Source organism: Patagioenas fasciata, chromosome 2 (assembly GCF_037038585.1).
Source record: "Patagioenas fasciata isolate bPatFas1 chromosome 2, bPatFas1.hap1, whole genome shotgun sequence".
Lineage (NCBI taxonomy): Eukaryota > Metazoa > Chordata > Aves > Columbiformes > Columbidae > Patagioenas > Patagioenas fasciata.
The window spans coordinates 145,144,948-145,164,499 of record NC_092521.1 but is presented as its reverse complement, the minus strand read 5'-3'; the positions used below and the strand labels follow the sequence as shown (position 1 = coordinate 145,164,499).

Here is a 19,552-nt window from a genome sequence, read left to right as displayed (position 1 = left end):
TCTTTATAATGTACCATATAAGATCCATATGAGAGGTTGTATAGCATAACAGATTGCTTGCATGGGTAACTGCTATGTTTTTCTGTGCAAATGCTCCACAGAGTGTCAGTTCTTGAAGATGCTGGTATAAGTAGTTGTTGCGGTGCCTGAAGAGCTGGTACTTTACATTGTTGGTGATGCTTGATGAATTGGTTTGCAGAACTCTTCCAAGGTTCTCTAGTTGTACAGGCTGGCTCCCTCTGCTCTTCCTGGCTTCAGGTGAGCTGGAGGCATGTGGTGTGGCAGCTGCTGGCAGTTTGGGGTGAGCGTGGGAGCAGCCCCGGTGGCTCCCAGAGCAACTCACCCACAGCTGGATCCTGTGACCTCCACTGCAGGACTTGTCAGGGCTGGGGAAAGCGTGGAAGCTGTCTGGGATTTTCTTATCAGAGGCTGCTGCTTATAAATGGAACCACCTTACCCTAAATGTAGGTCAGCAGACCCCCTAACACCCAATTTGAATTGAACAGAGAAAGAAAAAGGCATTTCTTTCCCATATTCACCTGAGAAGTTGATGTTTCTCCAGGTGCAGCCTGTTCCCCTCTGAGAACAGCCTTTATAATCTGAAGAGTTTGTTCTCATAACACCCAAGAAGGTCAGTAATGGGTTTCTTTGAGGACTTTATATTAAATATCAAGAAATGAAGATGATGTCAGTGATGATGTTGTGAGTAAACTGAAAGAAAAGGAAGTGGGAACCTGGAAAGTGAAACCCAAACTGCTCAAACCTGAGTTAGCTTGCAGCTTGTCCTTTATAAAGGACAGCAATTAACTGTAAATATAGTGTTTTCAATTGAGAGCAGAAGCCGATGCTGCTGTTTGTGGTGGCAGCTGGGCTGGAGGCCTGGAGCAGCAGAGCAGATTCTCTGCATTTGTCCTGGCATAACCTCATTTGCACACTGTCAAGTTTGTGGAAAAAGCCCTTGCCATCCCCCATGCTATCTTGTTCCAAGGAAGGAAGGACAGAGCTCAGTGGAGGAGTTGATAGTTTGCTAGGGGACCTTCAAATTTTCTCTCTTGGAGGAAATATTAAAGTTGTAGGCTGTGAGGGGTGTGGGCACTGTGGACCCAGAGACCTGTGACAGGCTGCTGTGTTAGTTATTTGCTGTCCCAGGATGACAGGCTTTCTCTCCATTTTCTTCCATGTTAGTTTCTAACAATATAACTGGCTGCTGTCAGGGAGCAGCCAAAGCTGCCTCCTTCTCCTCCCCTCCCAGGAGCAAGGGCTTCACGTGCTCTGACCTCTCATCTTGCCCAGATCTGAGGTGAAGGACAGGAGATATGTAGGTGGCAGGAAACTTCAAGTAACAGCAGTGCGAATGGGTAGAACTGATTTCTGGCATTTGGGCTGAAGAACTTCTCTGTGCGTTGTTTTAGAGGTGAAGATGTAGGAGAGAATGCATGGTCTAGTGCCACTGCAGATGCTTGCTTCCCATATCTGATTGGTTTGTCATCCTCATCGTAGACCTCCGTCTAATTTGCTTCGTAGATCTGATGGTTTCATTGAGATATCAAGATAAATCTACATAGAAAATTGCCATTGTGAGAGTTGAAGAATACCTTATGTACAGAAACTGGGTTTCATAGTCTATGGCTGAAGAATAGGTTTGACATAGGTTTACTATCTGGAGACAGCAATTTGCAAAAACTCTGAGGTTCCTTTTTCAACTAAGACTTCAATTTCTCTCTACTAATATTAAATACAAACTAGAGCCACACATTCAGGTTTTGTCCATGATAGCTCTTTAACAGTTGAAATTAAAATTCTTGAACTATCCCAGTCTTTTCAGCTATTAATAAAGTAGATGCTGTAACTTAAGCTCTTCCCACTGAGAAGCACTGTGTAAGATTATTGGCTAATCGATAAGGACTTTAAAAAAAAATAAATTATTGAGGATCTGCATATTGGTGTCACTCACTAAATGGGTCCCCTGTTAAACACATCTCAGATTACTTACGTTTCAATCCAGTTTCCCATTGTTACAAGTTAGAGGGATATTGAGCCTTTAAATAGAAGGAAAGCATCTTAATTATCCATTAAAGGCAATAAAGGAATTTGGTTATGACACCATTAAAACAACTGTGATGAAAAATCTGTTTCAGTGTTGTGTTCTTAAGAACATGCCCCTGTATTTAAAACAATGAACCTTCTTTAGACTTTCTTGTTCTGAAGCTTCTTTGCTTGTTTCTGATACAGCAATTATGGGGGAAAAAAACAGCTGTGGTCATAGAATCATAGAATGATTGGTTGGAAGGGACCTTTAAAGGTCATCTAGTTCTACCCCTCTGCAATGAGCAGGGACAGTAGAGCTTTCTAATATAGCCGTCCTGGTTGATCCCATAGTATTCTCTGTTTTTGCTTTCTTGGTCTGATTATGGTTTTGTTTGATGTTTCCTTATTTAAGAGAACTTACTGTATTATACAGTGAGAAAATTATGACAAATTTTAAATAATTTTAATTTCATTAGTCTGTTAATAGTTATGCAAATATATTTTACATAGGAAGTAATCAGCTATGTGGAAATTAAAGGGTAACTAGAAAAAGGTGTGGATTAGAGAAGAAAGAATTCATCATAACTCAGAACAAAAATATTGATATGCAAAGAAAAAGATTATCATGAACAGAGACTGGCAGTTCATTAAGAGTAATGTGTCATTTAACACGATATGAAATAAATCCGTAATTGAGATAGCATTTTAAAGAAGCGATGGCTCTGTGATTTATACCATTGTTTGTTTTGCTCTAGACAGTTCAAAACCTTGCCTTACTGCAATACAGTCCCTTCTTATCTAGCTCATTTTTAATAATTTATTCAGGGTTTTCTTTATTCTTTCTGGAGGACAAGGTGCTGGATATATTAATATCTTTATAGATGCAAAATTCATACTGATGTAAATGAACATCATACTTGCGGGTCTACGTGCATTAATATGAAAACTTCCCCTGCAGCAATTGGCCTTCATGACAGCTAGAAGAGGTCGGGCAGTGCTTGTCTCAGTCATACTTAACACTTCTCCAGAGATTTACATTTCCAAAGAGCTGTACAAATAAATGTTAACTCCACATAACCGCCTTATGTATGTTACAAATAACCCAGCTTTGCCTCTGGGTCTTACAGTTCGAAAGAGACAAAGTTACCCATATTAAAAGTGGGAGATCAGAAATCAGCAGCTTTTTACCTGGGTGAGATGGGAACATTAACAATGGTTTGCGTGGTTGAGAAATGCTGCTGTGTTACACAGTCAGGAGAACGGCTGGTTAGATCCTCACCTTGCTAATGGTGCCCAGGGTCTCCTCCATGGTCAGTTGAACCTTTCTCACTTTTGGCTTTTATGGCTTATATGGCTTAGATATGTCAGATATTATAGCCTTTTTTTTTTATCCTGTGGTCATTTGAAATAAGGGAGAAAATTTTCAGGTGTCATCTCTTACTCCCACCCACAGCCATGAGCATAGTCATATACTCCTTAGTGTAGCAATTTTTAAGTCACTTGGACATCAATTTTTGAGTTACATTTGCTCTTGTGGCTATATTTGCTTCTAAATGTATTTCTTTGCAGTGGGTTGATCTGATTGTAGAAGCAGATACCGAGTACAAGGTACTAGAAGGGAAAAACTTTTTATGTCAATACTGTCATCACTGATATTAAGTTGTGGAGTCTTCAAGCAGCCTGGAAATTTGATTCAGCTTTGAACTGTCTGTAGACCTTTGTAAAAAAAAAAATGAATTAAAAAAAAGTAATAAGAAAAAAAGTGTCTCACTAAAGTATACTTTATAAACACAAATGCCTAATATTAGCTTCTTGAAACTTTGTCAGTTCTTTGCCCATTCTGTCTTACAGTGCTCAGGATTGTCGCCAGCTTTGCTACAGAGGTTGCAGGATGTGATGCTAAATGAGGTGTGCCCACCTGTACTTACAATTTTCTCTGCACACAAACTTGAAATAGTAAATGGTTTAAATGAAACATGAAATGTTTCAAAGGTACTAATAATATGACAGTAGTATTTTGTCTGTAGCCAAAATACTGTTAGGGATCCTTTGCTTGCAATCTACAAGTAGTTTTTATCAAGCATTGCCTGGAGAAGTACATCCATGGTCCTTAAGTTAAATGAAAGAACAGATGAAAGAATGGCTTGGTTTCAGTACTAATAAGTGTTCACTTGTTTTGTTCAGGTACAATACAGGCTTCTGTGGTTCTACTGACTTAGTAGGCTTGCAACTGTACATAATAACTAGATTTGGTCATATAGCTCCAGTTTTGCCATCTTGAGAGGGGCATTTGTTTCAGTATCACTTTAAAGATGCAGCGTGAGGAATATTTGCTTTTAACTAAATATTTTCAGAATCATGTGTTAAAGCACAGCCTTAATGGTCTTCTAATGTAACTTTTTAAGAAACAAAAATTGACTATTTTAATTTTTTCTTTTTCTGTGACAAAATTGTATTAACTTATTAGGTGGCTCTGCAGGAATACAGATCACAGTATCACAGTATCACAGTATGTTTGGGATTGGAAGGGACCTCAAAAGATCATCTAGTCCAATCCCCCTGCTGGAGCAGGAACGCCTAGGTGAGGTCGCACAGGAAGGTGTCCAGGTGGGCTTTGAATGTCTCCAGGGAAGGAGACTCCACAACCTCCCTGGGCAGCCTGTTCCAGTGCTCTGTTACCCTCACTGAGAAGAAGTTCTTTCTCAAATTTAAGTGGAACCTCTTGTGTTCCAGCTTGATCCCATTGCCCCTTGTCCTATCATTGTTTGCCACTGAGAAGAGCCTGACTCCATCCTCGTGGCACTCACCCTTAATATATTTATAAACATTAATAAGGTCACCCCTCAGTCTCCTCTTCTCCAAACTAAAGAGCCCCAGCTCCCTCAGCCTTTCTTCATAAGGGAGATGCTCCACTTCCTTAATCATCTTTGTTGCCCTACGCTGGACCCTCTCCAGCAGTTCCCTGTCCTTCTTGAACTGAGGGGCCCAGAACTGGACACAATATTCCAGATGGGGTCTCACCAGGGCGGAGTAGAGGGGAAGGAGGACCTCTCTCGATCTACTGACCACCCCCCTTGTAATACACCCAAGGATGCCATTAGCCTTCCTGGCCACAAGGGCACAGTGCTGGCTCATGGTCATCCTGTTGTCCACCAGGACCCCCAGGTCCCTTTCCCCTGCACTGCTCTCTAATAGGTCATGCCCCAACCTATACTGGAACTTGGGATTGTTCCTGCCCAGATGCAGGACTCTACACTTTCCCTTGTTAAATTCCATCAGGTTATCCCCCGCCCAACTCTCCAGCCTGTCCAGGTCCCGCTGGATGGCAGCACAGCCATTAATGAATATATTGAATAATATTGGCCCCAGTACTGACCCCTGAGGCACTCCACTAGATACTGGCCTCCAACTGGACTCCGCACCATTGACCACCACTCTCTGGCTTCTCTCTTTAAGCCAGTTTGCAACCCACCTCACTGCTCTATTGTCTAGACCACACCTCCTCAATTTAGCTGTGAGGATGCTGTGAGGGACTGTGTCAAAGGCTTTACTGAAGTCAAGGTAGACCACATCCACCGCTCTGCCATCATCCATCCACCTTGTTACATTCTCATAAAAGGCTATGAGGTTGGTCAAGCATGACTTACCCTTGGTAAAGCCATGCTGACTGCCCCTAATGACCCTCTTATCCCTGATGTGCCTTGAGATGGCACCAAGGATAAGCTGTTCCATTACTTTCCCAGGGACAGAGGTGAGGCTGACCGGTCTATAATTACCCGGGTCCTCCTTCTTGCCCTTTTTAAAGACTGGAGTGACATTTGCTTTCCTCCAATCCTCGGGCACCTCTCCCGTTTCCCAAGACTTGGCAAAAATGATGGATAGCGGTCTAGCAATGACTTCAGCCAGCTCCCTCAGCACCCGCGGATGCATCCCATCTGGACCCATGGATTTATGGACGTCCAGACTACTTAATTGTTCCCTAACCCAGTCCTCATCGACTAAAGCAAACTCCTCCATTGACCTGGCTTCATCCGGGGTCTCAGGGGTACAGGGTTCCCCAGGACAGCCTCCAGCGGAGTAGACATAGACAAAGGCGGCATTCAGCAATTCTGCCTTCTGTCTTCTGCCACCAGGGCACCCACCTCATTCATCAGTGGGCCTACATTGCCTCTGGTATTAGTTTTATCTGCTGTGTATTTGAAAAAGTTCTTCTTGCTGTCCTTGACCCCTCTCGCCAGCTGTAATTCTAAGGAGGCCTTGGCTACCCTAGCTGCCTTCCTGCATCCTCTAACAGCAGCCTTATATTCCTCCCAAGTGGCCAGTCCCTGCCTGATTACTGATGTAAAACCAAACAATCGTTTAGACCTAAGCATATTGGAATCTCTCTCACATAAAACTTTTCTTCTAAGATTTGTGATTCAGCTATACATTAAATGAGTTTTGAGGAGCGATTCAATTGAATGGGTGAATCTGAGTCTCCAGAAATTCCTGTCGTAAGATGTTGCTTTATGATGTTGCTTTACAGAAGCAACAGTACTTACACAGGTTTCCTTAATGGTTTCACACTTGAAAGAAAAGTGAAAAATCACTTTAAAATGTAGTGAAATCTACTGTAGAAGTTTTCTATAGTTATTTTATTCTTTGATGCGTTTCTAAAAGCTTTGAAATAACTGAAAAATAAGTTTTAAAATTGTGTTAGTTTTGCATTTTTGCAGCAATGTTTGTAGTGTACTCTACTGATATTTTTAGATCGCTTTTCTCTGACTTAAGCCAGTGCATTCAGATGTAGTTTTAGATGCTGTGAGTGTTAGCTGGTATGTGACCATATGTACTAATGTGATAGCACATGAAAAACCTACTGGAGTTATTCCGCAGAACAGCCAAGACAGTGTTTTACCTGCTAAGGAAAGACATACGCTGCAGAGTATAGTGGATTGTAGCAGTACCAGAAATCAGCTGAGTATTTCTCTTGTCTATAAATAGCATGTGTCGGCTACTGGAAACAACCTGGATTAAACACCATGATCACTAGAGAACCGCTTGTGCCAGGCAGGGCAGCCGTGGTTCAAAAGACAAGGCTGGATAATAGAACAAATGCAGCTGTGACCTGCCTCAGAGAAGTGTGTTCTCAGGTGACATCTCAGCAGACATCAAGTGTAGTTGCGTTGGCTGTGCAGCGCAAGGGCCAGCGGTACAGTGCCTGATGGTTGCAGAATTGTGCCATTTATACGTAAGTCAAACCTTGTGCTATAAGAACTGATCGTTTCAGTACCCATGTCGTCACAGTTTTTCAGAATCACAAATTCTGCATGGTAATGGCAAGTGGAAGTGTTGTTTGGTTTAGAAATAGAACTAGTTGTTAGACCTGCTTTTCAGAAGTGCTGTTTGTTTGTAGATGTCAATGTTGTTCAAATGCTTGCTTCTTCAAGTAGCCCTGTTCTTCTTGAATTTACTGTCCCAGAGTCATTCCAGGGATCTGATCTGTTTGTGAATATATTTCCAAGCATTCAATGTGGTTTTTACCAGTTGACTGTGACTTCAGTTATTCTCTTAATCAAATTTCTCCAGATACGTTAGCTCTAGATTTGAAATGATGGATCAGCAAAATAGGACTATCCCGTGGGAAATAACTCCATAAAGTGACATCACAGTAGTGAGGTGACTGTTGTCTTTGATCAGTGTTCCAGCACTCCACAGACTAATTGCACTGAGTAGTGGTTGCCATTAATAGATGGAGAGAGTGGTATGTGTTTGCTGTGGCATCACGTTGTCCCTGCCAGTGTTGTACCGTCATTTAAGAAACAAAATTACCTGAGTGTAAATAACTGGAGTTAGTTGTTTGAATATAAAACTCCTGGTGAAACTTTGCTCTTGTGTTTCTATTTAGATGACGGTGAATCACCACAGTAGCACCAAATTGTGCTTATTTAACAGTTCTTCAGCTGTCAGATTTAATGAAACATTAAACTGGAAGGATTTAAGTGGCACTACTGCCCTGTGTACAATGAACTTGAATCTGGTCTGTGTTCAGTCCCATTAACACCCAAATGAAGGGGAAGACAGTTTGTCTACATGATGATTTTCTTAAAAAGTCTTGCACAGCACAGAGCAAGCATATTTCTTTGCAAATACGTTGTATTTAGCCTGTCGCATACAATATGTCAAGTACCCACTGCACTTTTATCAAGTGATAAGTTATCAAGATACCAATTGATAAGGTTTGGTTCATTTTTACTTAAAACCCAGATGGAGTAATCAAAAAATGGCTCTTGAAGTCCTGCTTTTAGTTGTGCAGATGGGGATCATGCTAAATTGTTATCTTCCTATGCACTAGTCTGCAGTAACTTATCAACTTCTATGCTCAGTGCTTGATGGGCTATTACATTTCACCAAATTGGACATCTGTAGTTTTCCATTTGTCTCCGTACAACATTTTTCCCCTGGATCCCACCCCCCCCCTTTTTTTTTTTCTGAATTCAATTGATTTGTTAGGGCAAAATCCTAATGACAGTGAAACATTTATACCTCAACACTGTAGGCAAGTGGTCCATTGCCTTTCTTGTCTTCAGCAAGTTCATTGCTCATATGTCTTGAAAGTTCACATATATATTTTTTTAAATATTATTGTTCTCTTCTAAACTCATAATTGTCCAGTATTTTAGCTGCTTCCCAGTTTTCTTTTTTTTTTATTGAGGAATGTTAAAGTATCCTCAGATGCATTACCTCTCGTTTTCAGTGGAGAATTAATTTCTGCCTGTTTGTTCTTTCTCATACTTCCTCCCTGCGCTCTGCAGATCTTCCCAATTTAAAACCATCTGTTCAACCATTGTTAACTCTTTGCTTCAAACTTAATAACTTCACTGTGGAATGAGTAATTCTGACATTTTCACTTACAGCTCTATTAGCAAAGTGGTGTGTTCTTGCTGGGACATTGTTAGGAATAGAGGACATAATCTTCTCATAGATACGTGGGGGTTTTTTTTGTGTTTTTTTTTTGTTTGTTTGTTTTTTGTTTGTTTGTTTGTTTGTTTGGTTGGTTCTTTTTTGTTGTTGTTGTTGTTTTGGGGTTTTTTTGTGTGTGGGTTTGTTGTTTTGTTTGTTTGTTTGTTTTTTTTTTTAATGAGATCAGAAACTGAGGATCATTAAGTAAAAATCCAGAATCTGGAAAGTAAATCAGTCAACTGTTAAGGTATTGTGGGTGCATATACCATACTTAAAATCAATCTATGTATCTTCACTAGTGCAGAAGTTGTCTTTGATGTGAAATTCCTTGCTGTCCTTGAGTTATGTTAGCTTTCGTGTCTGTGAGTATGTTTACACTGGTGGGGTTTTTTTAAATTGTTATTTTTATTCCTGTCCACAGTGTTATTTTTCTGCTTCCAGACCAGCAGAGGCAGTTTGCACATATTCATGCTGACCCAGAAAACCATGGGAATAGATATGTTTTCCCGGTGTTGAAAATGGAATGTGTATTTCTTCTGCATTTCCATACCATTTTTTTATTGGAACAGAATTTTTAGTGTGTTCCTTTATGCTAATAGAAAATGAATGAATTTTGCAGCCATGATGTATGTTCAGCATTAGTGGGGTTTTTTAATAATGATTTTAAAGCAGAGAAATAAACAGCTTTATAGCTAAGATAACTTTCGGTCAAATTAATCAAACAGACCTTTACTATAAAACCAACAGCTGAGTTCTTTCTTGTATTCAACTTTTCTACTGCCTGTGATCCCTTGGGAGGCTCAGGAGGCAGACAAAAGAGATGGTGACGAAAGAGGTGATGCTGGAGTTGTTGACAAAAGAACAACACATTTTATGAGGGCTGGAGTCATTCTTCCTGTTAGCAGGAAAAGTATTCCTGCATCTTCCCTCTCTGTAACTTGTGTTTGTCAAATTGATAGTTGAGTCCTACTCATAGACCAGAATAATTACTGTCTGTGCTATTGTAAGTGATTGTCTGAAGACATACATGAGATAAGATTTGCAGGGAATAATAATATTTTATTAGAACAACTGATGCAGCTGGAAAAAACAGGCTGAGAGGCACCCATGCCTTTTGCCTTATTGCTCTCCGTGTCCTGGAGATTAACTCCTGCACTCTGGTTTGGACAACTAGTCATTACTCCAGTGCATTTTTGGAATATTAATTGGGGAACCTAATTAGGCTGTCCCTGACACTGGGTAACTTTCATGAAAGAATGTCATTACCACAATCTGGTGGCTGTATTGGGACTCAGATGTAAGGTCTGGAGCACAAGTCTGATGAGGAGCAGCTGAGGGAGCTGGGACTGTTTAACCTGGAGAAGAAGAGGCTGAGGGAAGACCTTATCTCTGTCTACAACTACCTGAAAGGAGGTTGTAGCATGGAGGGTGTTGGTCTCTTCTCCCGTGTAGGAAGCAATAGGAGAAGAGGAAATGGCCTTGAGTTGTGCCAGGGGAGGTTTAGATTGGATATTAGGAAAAGCTTCTTCACAGAAAGGGTTGTCAGGCATTGGAACAGGCTGCCCAGGGAAGTGGTGGAGTCACCGTCCCTGGAGGTGTTTCAAAGACATGTAGATATGGTGCTTAGAGACGTGGTTTAGTGGTGGACTGAATGATCTTAAAGGACTTTTCCAACTCGAATGATTCTATGTAATTAATTAAGCTGTAATTAATTTATCTTATTTGATAGGAATGTAATTCAGATGCTCTGGTGAGCATCTTAGAGGCAGATGTGTTCAGGTAAACAGTGAAATGACCTGAAGGCTGAAGGACACTTTTCATTGCCAAGAACTGACTTCTGGACTAGAGAGCTGACTGCTTCATTGAAGCAGTGTCTGTGTTTCTGCCCATTTCACTCCTGTTCTGTTGTGGTTCAGGTATTCACTGAATAAATGTGCTTTTATTGGAAAAAAACTAGCTTAGTAAATGGATTAAGTGAAGTTGACAGTTCATGATCTACAATAGAATACATTAACAATAATTTAGTGTTGTTACCGAATCACAGTTATGTTTTTAATGAGCTGTTTACCTCAAACTCTAGGTAATTGTAATAAGCAGGAGGCTAAAAAAGGAAGAATGAAAAGAATCTTAATCAAGGAAAAACAACAGAAAAAAATGCACCCCCCCCACCTTTTTTTTTTCAGCATACCTTGCTAGAGGTCTTTCTTGTTATATCTAAATTGAAATAGTAATCAATTCAAAATATATAAGGTATAATGGAAAAGGAAACCATGCACAGGGTTGGCAAGCCCTCTTTTTTGCAGCCATGGCTGGTTTTCTCATTTGCAGAATCATGTTCACTGTGAACAAAGGCTTCCTGATTGTCATGTGAACTTGACTAGAAAGCTATCTGGCAGCTAAAGAGATATCAAATATTAATATTTGTGCTCATGTAGCCAAAGGTGCACATATTGAATAGGACTTGAGTCTGGATATAGTAATTGCCTCTTGTGAAAGCCAAATACAATTTAAAAATTAAAGTGATATATGCAATGTGTTTTGTTAATAACTGATGCTAGGTAAAATCAGATACAACCTCTGAGTCTGAGATAAAAGATGAAGGCAGATGAAGCAGAGAAAATTATATTTACCAAGGAAGGAAATAGATCTCTAAATATACATAGATTTTTTTTTTCTTTTTTTTTAATTCAGAATAGGAGGTAGCAGGAGGTTTTCTGCATTAAAGACATATGTACATACATAGGTATAGATCATGCACTCTGTATTTTAAATATAGAGCATTGTAGCATAGCCCAAACCATTGCTTAATGAAAGACTTAAAAGCAAGTTGTGCTTTGTGTCACAGCACAGGTACATGTTGTTGTGCAAGCCTTGCAGTATGTAGTGTATCAGAACAGTTTCTTCTTTCTGTTTGGATAAATAATTGCCATAGAAGTGAGTGCCTGGAGAACATTAAACAGTGTCTGTTCTTCCCATAATTACACACAAGTTCCCCAGTGGGTCTGACGCGACCTGACTTTTAATAACTGGGCCTCATGCTTGGCTTCCTGCTTTCAAAATAAGGCTGCAACAGCAGGACACGTGTTGACCTTTTATCTTTCAGAAGACACAGGAACCAGAAGGGAGTTCATGGCCTGTCAGGAGGTCCTCCCACCACCTTCCCAGGCCAAAAAGTGCTCAAGCAGCAATATGTAAATACTGAATGCTCACCTGGTGATCTCTTCATTTATCTTCTGGATTTTCTGCACACTAGCCATTAAGGTTTGAAGTTTTGATGATCCCCCATAAGCTCAGTCTTTTTGAAATGAGATTGTCGCTCTTCCTGTAGTGTAACCATGGAAACAGACAGGGAACCCTTAAAGAAAGTGATCGAACATGCTGTGCTAATTAATCCTACCCTTCAGTTTTCTTTCAGTTGAAGGATGTGGTTAAATAAATTTTGCATGAGTAAGCATATTTGGATGTGCAAAAGGGTACAAAATATGTAGGAAATTTTCTTGCAGAATGATATCTGAGAAAATCCCAACTGGTAACTGTTGTCTGTTCACATCTGGAGCATCAGAACAAGAAATGCAGTATCTTGTTAGTGTTTCACATATATATGTTTTGATACAGTTATTTTAAAACTGTAAATATATCTGAAAGATGAGGTTATTTTTTCCATGCCTTAAATGTGACGAGAGACATTTACATTAATTTGGAGTCTTTGAGTGAAAGTGTTCATAATTGCAAATGCCTCATTTATGCAGAGCGTTATTCAGAAAAAGCAGACTTTGCTCCCTGCCCAAGACAAAGCAGCTTCTCTGAGGCGTTAGTCATTTCAGTTCTGCACAGGGCGAGTGAGTGACAGAACAGAGGGACTGTGCCAGATTTTCCTCTGCCAAATTTTAGCCTTTGTGAATATTTCCCTGGGTTGTTCACTCCTGCTTTCTCCAGTCTCCAAAGTAGTGTATGTGCCCGACTAGGAAACCAATTGGCCACAATTCAAAACATATGGCCTGTACCCTTACACCTCTTAAACCTGGTGATGCTGTCTGATGCCAATGTATGGCTTCATCTTGCTCTTACAAATTAAGGGGTTTTTTATAACTTTCTCCATTCCAGTTATGATCCTCTTATAACTGTGAAACCAGATGCAGCATCTAACCTCAAAGGTTTTCATGTTGTTTTGGAAGTGAAGAGCAGATTAAAGAAAAATATTTAGTTCACCAACAGGCTGAGTTTAGCCAAAAAGGACCATCCTTTGAAAACTGGTTGGATTTTGTTTAACCTGGAATAGACTAGAGGTGGAGGAGATCTAGAAAGAGCTGGCTGAGGAAACAGGGTGGGCAGCAGTCCCAACAGGATGGGAGGACTGGTTTATGCTGAGCAGTCACACAGGAGGAGGAAAGGTGTACTTGGGCTGACTGTAGCACTTGCGAAGCTCTATCCTGGCAAGTAAAGTGGCAGAAACTGGCAGGGAAGCATGGATATTGTATTGTTTGCAGTATGATTTCTGGTATGGCAAGTTGGGTGCTTATTGCTCTCTACATGGGAGATTTCTTGAGTGTGTGAATCAAAAACTTTATGTCATGGAGTCCTTAGTTCATTTTTCACCCCACAAGCTCTGACGTTATTTGACAGTTTTCCCAAAGTCACATGATGTTGCTATCTTCTTAAAAATGCCTTTTCCCTGCCTGCCTGTGCTTTTTCTCCTGTCAAAGCTAGGCAGCAGATTAGAGAGTAAATAGTTTCATTGTTCCTCAGGCAAGACTAAAGGGAGTCTTAGACAGGCAAAGAAGGATGGGGGCATTCACCATCCAGGCTTCTTAAATCTTTTCAGAAGTTTTATTTAGCTCAATAACAGCAGGTCCATATCCACAATCTCAGGGATGACTGTTTCAGTTAAGTCACCTGGGATATAGGTGCTCAGAAACTCAGACTTGTTAATGTTTCTCTGGGCTAGGAATAAGAATTATTCACCAGTGAAAGCGCTTTGTGGTTTCTGATCTCCTAGAAGCAAAACATTAATGTGGAGGCTGAGGTGCTGCAAGTGTGTGACGTGACTTGTCCTCTGGCCTCTGTGGGGCTGTAGTGCACTGACCAACACTGAGTTGTCTGTGTGAGTGAAGTTATTTGTCAGTCTGGTGGCCAGGTGCACAAACATTAGATGGAAGTCTGAAAACTTAAAATAAAAATGGTTATTCATGTTTGAAATGTAATTTTTTTTAGAAGAAATTCTGGCATACAAGTCAAATTATTCCCCTACACTGGTCTAATAGCTATAATCAGCTGATAATGCAATCTACTGGCAAGATTTGCCATCATTACTATGGAGATGTATTGACTGAGATTAACTGTTCTTTATTAACTTCTCCAGTGTACTCAGAATAAAGGTGCAAAGGGCTCTCATCTGCACTCTTATGTGAATTCTCATGTTGCACGTTTCTTTCCGAGAGTATGACTTTGCTTTTTGGTTTCTGTAAGGTCTAAACCATGACCTTCCGTTTGAGTAATTTCATTTGTTTTGTGAAAGGGAAATCAATAGTTCTTTGTTTAGGAAGACACAAAAAATTCCAGTGGGATGTTCTTCTGATTTCCACTACTTGTGCATGTCCAGTGTTCCCAGCGAGGGAGATGATGGTCTCAAGGCAGTGACCAGCTTATTTGGAAAAAGTGTTTGCAGGCACATGATGGGAACAGTTGCCATAGCCCTGAAAATCTTTTTCTGTTACCTGGAGGAGGGAAGCTTCTGTAGGGGAACCATTAGAAGAGAATTCTTTACTTCTGTTTTTAGCATAGGAGAGTCTCTCCTGAAGTCTTTCCAGTTTTACATGAGACAGATTATGGTTGTGTAGTAATGTGAATTATTTCAAATGGCTGACAAGCTTAATTATTGTCAATAGTATATCTTTAGTACACCACAGATTTCATTGAAATTATTTCTACTGCCAAGTTTGATACATTGCCAATATACGTTTGCCGAGAGAGAAATTTGCACGTACCATTTTCTGATGTATTGCTGCAATATTAATATTTATTTGAATAGTAATGTGTGGGTGAGTCTACTGCTTTCAAATAAACTTGAATAAGCAGACTGATGTTTGCAGTGTAAACTGTGGAAGGTTTCCTTAGGCTCCCCTGAAAAACCAGATCTCATCTGCAGCACTATTTGTCTGGGAGTTTTCTTCTCATTTCCTTCCTCTAAATAACACTGAAATGGAAGACTGTGGATGTCTAAGGATGAGCAGTTAACAGAAATAGAAATCTTTGTTTATTTGTCTTTCATTTAGGTATACCACAATGCATCGTTGTATCCCTCCTGGACCTGTGATTGTCATAATTAAAAACATATTTTATTATATTATTCCTTCATAATATTCACAGCTCTGTTAAGCCAGGTGCTAAATGATAGATGCTACCATGTTCTTTCATTAAGTAACTTAAACCACTGTTTGAAGGAAAAAATACTTGCAACATGCCATCATGTTATGTGGTGTGTGCTCATATATCCTTTAAGGATCCTAACTATACAGCAAACTGTTACTTTGTTTTGTTTTCATTAATTTCTTTGTATTTGCCCCACAGGTCTTGCAAGAGCTAAATCAGTTCCCAGCCATACATATTCTAATGAAGTGGTAACCCTGTGGTACAGGCCTCCAGATGTCCTTCTGGGATCCACAGAGTATTCCACCTGCCTTGACATGTGGTAAGCATAGCATCTTCACTCAAGAGTCTGTGTAGGTGCTTTAGCGCTGATTTGCTTTACATGTGTAAAACAAATACATAGTGAGGTTAGTGGCACAGGTCAAAAAACTTGTGTGTAGTAATCTGTGTGGATCACTCCGCATCTCCCTAATGGAAGCCCCTTCTGCCACCTCGCTGGTTGGCAGTTGGTACCTGCTCTTGACACACCACTAGAAGAGCCATTGGCGTTTTGCAAGAAACTGCGTTGCTGTTGCTTGACTTTCATAGTCTTAATGTGGCAGTTTGGTATTACATGGTATTTGTTTTGCAGAAAATAGACTTTCTCCATGACCAGCTGTATCAAGGACAAACATGGGATTCTCTGGCTGTGAGAATGCAACCTCAGTTCTTAATCTACTGTACTTGTCAGCAGTAAATCAGTGTGTGGCACATCACTGAATAGTTTTCTTCCAAACCTACAGATTTTATTTGGACCTGCAGGTTTGAAAGGGCAGTTTGATGTGTACAATATAGAGCACCTTGCTCTTTTTTGATAACATCATTGAGCCCTTTGTTGAACAGAGAAGGTATTTATTTTTTTGACTGCTGGAAACCAAGATGGAGGCTCTTAATTTGTCCTAGTAGGTTCTGAAGTCACAGGATCTCTGTAATCTGCACAAATTCTGTAATTAGTAAGAGCCTCAACTGCGTTAAGAGAAGCAATGCATTTTGATTCAAGAAACAGAAATGTGTAAAGAAATATTTTTCCTTACAAAGACAGTTTCATGCTGTGGAAGATGTTATTTTTTTTTAATGTGTATTTGACTTTTTAAATCTATACAACTCATTTCATTTGAGGAAAAAAAATATACTGAGTGAGTTTCAGAAAAATATAATGATGATTTTTTTTTTTGCAGTTTGCTGAAATATCTTTTTTTAATACAGGCATCCTAAATTTAGAATTATGATGATGTTAAAGTCTAGAGGTAACTGTAAGATAAGGTAAAAAGGACTCTGTGTTTTCATACGGTGAGTGAAAAATATTTACTGAGGTAATCTTGGAGCACAGTACTGAAACTGATGACCTAACAGGAACTTTTTTTTTTTGCTACAGACGGGAAGTAAGCATGGCTACGTTGTGTGTAGTCCTGTAGCTGAGATCAGAGAATGTGGGATGAAAAGCAACGTTTTCCTGAAAATCTCATCTAGGTTTTCCCTGTAGTGCTGTTAAGACCTGACTGCTGGGGGCAGGAGTTAGACACTGCAGGATTGTTTCACTTGATGGGGTTACAGAGTATAAATACTGCAATATCTAATTCTGAAGAGGGTGTTTGATATAACTGGACCTCTGGCTGTTGTAGTTCCTCGACTTGTAGCAGAATGTGAACCAAGAGGCAGGAAAAGGGAGAGTGAACAAATGTCTCCAAATGTGAATGTTGTGATTTTGCAACTGCAGCAGATAGGCAAAGGCAGCATCTTCTGTATCAGCTGTCTGCTTTTCTTCGAAATGTTCTCCACCTAACACATCTAAAATAGTTTCCCCCAGAATCTCAGCTTCTCATCTACCCTAAAACTGCCATGATTTCCCAAAGATCAGGTTCAACCTGGTGTCTTCACAGCCTGTATTCAATCTCTGCATCCCATCTGCTTGTGACATTTTGCAGTCACCTCTTTTCCCAGATACACCTCTGACACTCTCAGCAAGAAGCTCGACTTGCTTGGGGTGAGGCAGCACAACTGCATCAGGGGATGGAAAGAGCTGGCAGGCATAAATAGTTCTTTCTGCTCATCTTCTTATAGTTCGACCTACGTGTGTTCAATTCTTGCGAGTCCCACACCTTTGTGTACATACGTACGTACATGTCCCAATTTGCAAAGTACAAAGAGAATGAGACAATATATGGAAACCACGAACTTTTTAATGCTTAATAGAGCAAACTGCTCAAGAAATCCTCTAAAATATTTTTTTTAGTCAAAACATACATTGCATTTTTTTTAACATTTACCAGTTAAAAAATTACTGCACTTCTATACTAATGGGTTTTTTTGGTTGACCTTTTTCAACTGAACAAAGGATTTTAAAACATATTTGATTCTCATAGAACTTTTTCCACAAAGAAAAATGATTTGCTCAAAAGTTTAATACATCTTAAACCCAGTAGTTTTAACATTCCTCCCAATTATGATTTTAGTAAAAGTATAGTCCTACTATGTGATGTTACTGTGTCAGAGATCAAATTAACCCATACAACTAATAGAAGCATTTTAAATCAATTTTAATTGCAGACTGAGCATTCCCTTCATAATCATGTTTATATTCAAAACTACATGAACAGGAGGAAAGAGCAAGGAAGGACTCAAAATGCCACTTCAGCAATCCAGGTCATGTTTTTGTCAGGACTTTGATAATGATGCAAGAGTATTGAGGAAGAACACAGTTAGATCTTCAATGATAATAATAAATTATGTCCTCTTGTAGAGAGCATAAAAAAGATCCATTTGCTCAGGGATAGATGTGGTGAGTTTTGTTTCAAATAAAAAATTATGTCATACTACTCTTGTACTAGATTTATAACATAAATTTTTCCTGCCCTGTACAAACTGAAGAACTATGAAAAGCTTAAAAAAAGCCTTAGTAATATGGTTTCTTTCACGTGGCAGGAATTTATGTTGAGGCTCAGCCACTACCACATCAGAAGTCAGATTAGAGCAAGTGTATATTGTATGTGACAGAAAAGCTTTAGGTTTTTACTTCTCTGCTTTGCTGGGTTGTCTGAGTGCTTCCAGTTTGATTGTGAGAGGTGTAGTTGCATGTTAAGGTCACTTATGCTTATTTGGCACGTCCAACAGTGAGCCCTGCTGGAACACAGGCAGGCTTGGGGCTTTATTTATCCAACGGTTGTACATGGCTGGACCATAATTACGTTAAAACCACTTAGTGTCTTCCCAGAGTAGGAGGGAGATGCAGACAAACCCACCTACCATCAGATTCCAAGGTAATTTGGTAATTTGTTATCTAAAGTGTGTTTGTAGCATTAGCATTTTTATGCAATTACTGGCATTATGGCCTTATGGCAGATAGTGTGTGCTCTCCTGTGTCCTTATCGATGATCTACATGATGACAAAACTAGGCAGCCACTTCACTAAATATTTAAATAACGTTGAGGTAGAAAGCACAGCTGTTTCTTCCATTTAGAAAAAAAAAAAAAAGACAGAGGACCTTTGCTATAACCATGATAAATGACATTTCATGCTGGTTCCCCAGGAATAGAAAGTGGGGCTCCTACTGAGTAGAAGACCAGCTGCATGAAAAAGGAGTCCAAGTATTAACCACTGGACAGTGTCTGGGAAGCAGGTGGTGGAGGCTGTAGGCTATTTTTACACTTCACTTGCTTGTGTAGGGCATTAGGATAGTAACTAAAAGCTAATGATCCACATGCAGTTTTACATTCTCCTGCATTCTTTTTTTAAATAGCCACTGGCAATAAAATAATATTAATGAAGACATACATGCATTAGTGATGTCGGGCTGGTGGTGGAGATCAATGCAGTGGGCTTTGTGATTTAGTGCTGACAGCATTTGATACAGCAGCATCATGTGAATGTATTACACTACCCAAGACTGCATAAAAGATTTGTGATAACCTTTGATTTTATTTTTTTTTTTTCATTCTCCTCTTGATCACGACTTACTAGTAGCTAAGAAAATGGCTTTTCATTGCCTCTGGTGTAACTTGTCCCAATCCTTGAATTTTACAGTCCTTTGAAAGTCAATGCGAGGAAAATAACCTTCAATACATAAAGGGTTTATGAATTGCTAAAACCCATATATAAGTAACACAGAAACATAGGGGGAAAAAATGCCCAAATGAACCTATTTGTTCCTTACAGGAAGAATACAGTATTAGTAAATGA

The 19,552-nt window shown here is 39.7% G+C and overlaps 1 protein-coding gene across 6 annotated transcripts in view; it reads left to right on the top strand.

Annotated features, from left to right (window-relative positions):
* Positions 1-19,552, top strand: part of CDK14 (cyclin dependent kinase 14) — a 324,092-nt gene that overhangs the window by 169,048 nt on the left and 135,492 nt on the right. For all 6 annotated transcript variants that reach the window (XM_065830694.2, XM_065830693.2, XM_071805144.1 and 3 more), the window contains one exon: positions 15,538-15,658. In XM_065830694.2, the coding sequence (XP_065686766.1) occupies positions 15,538-15,658 (121 nt within the window). The remainder of the gene's footprint in view (positions 1-15,537; positions 15,659-19,552) is intronic.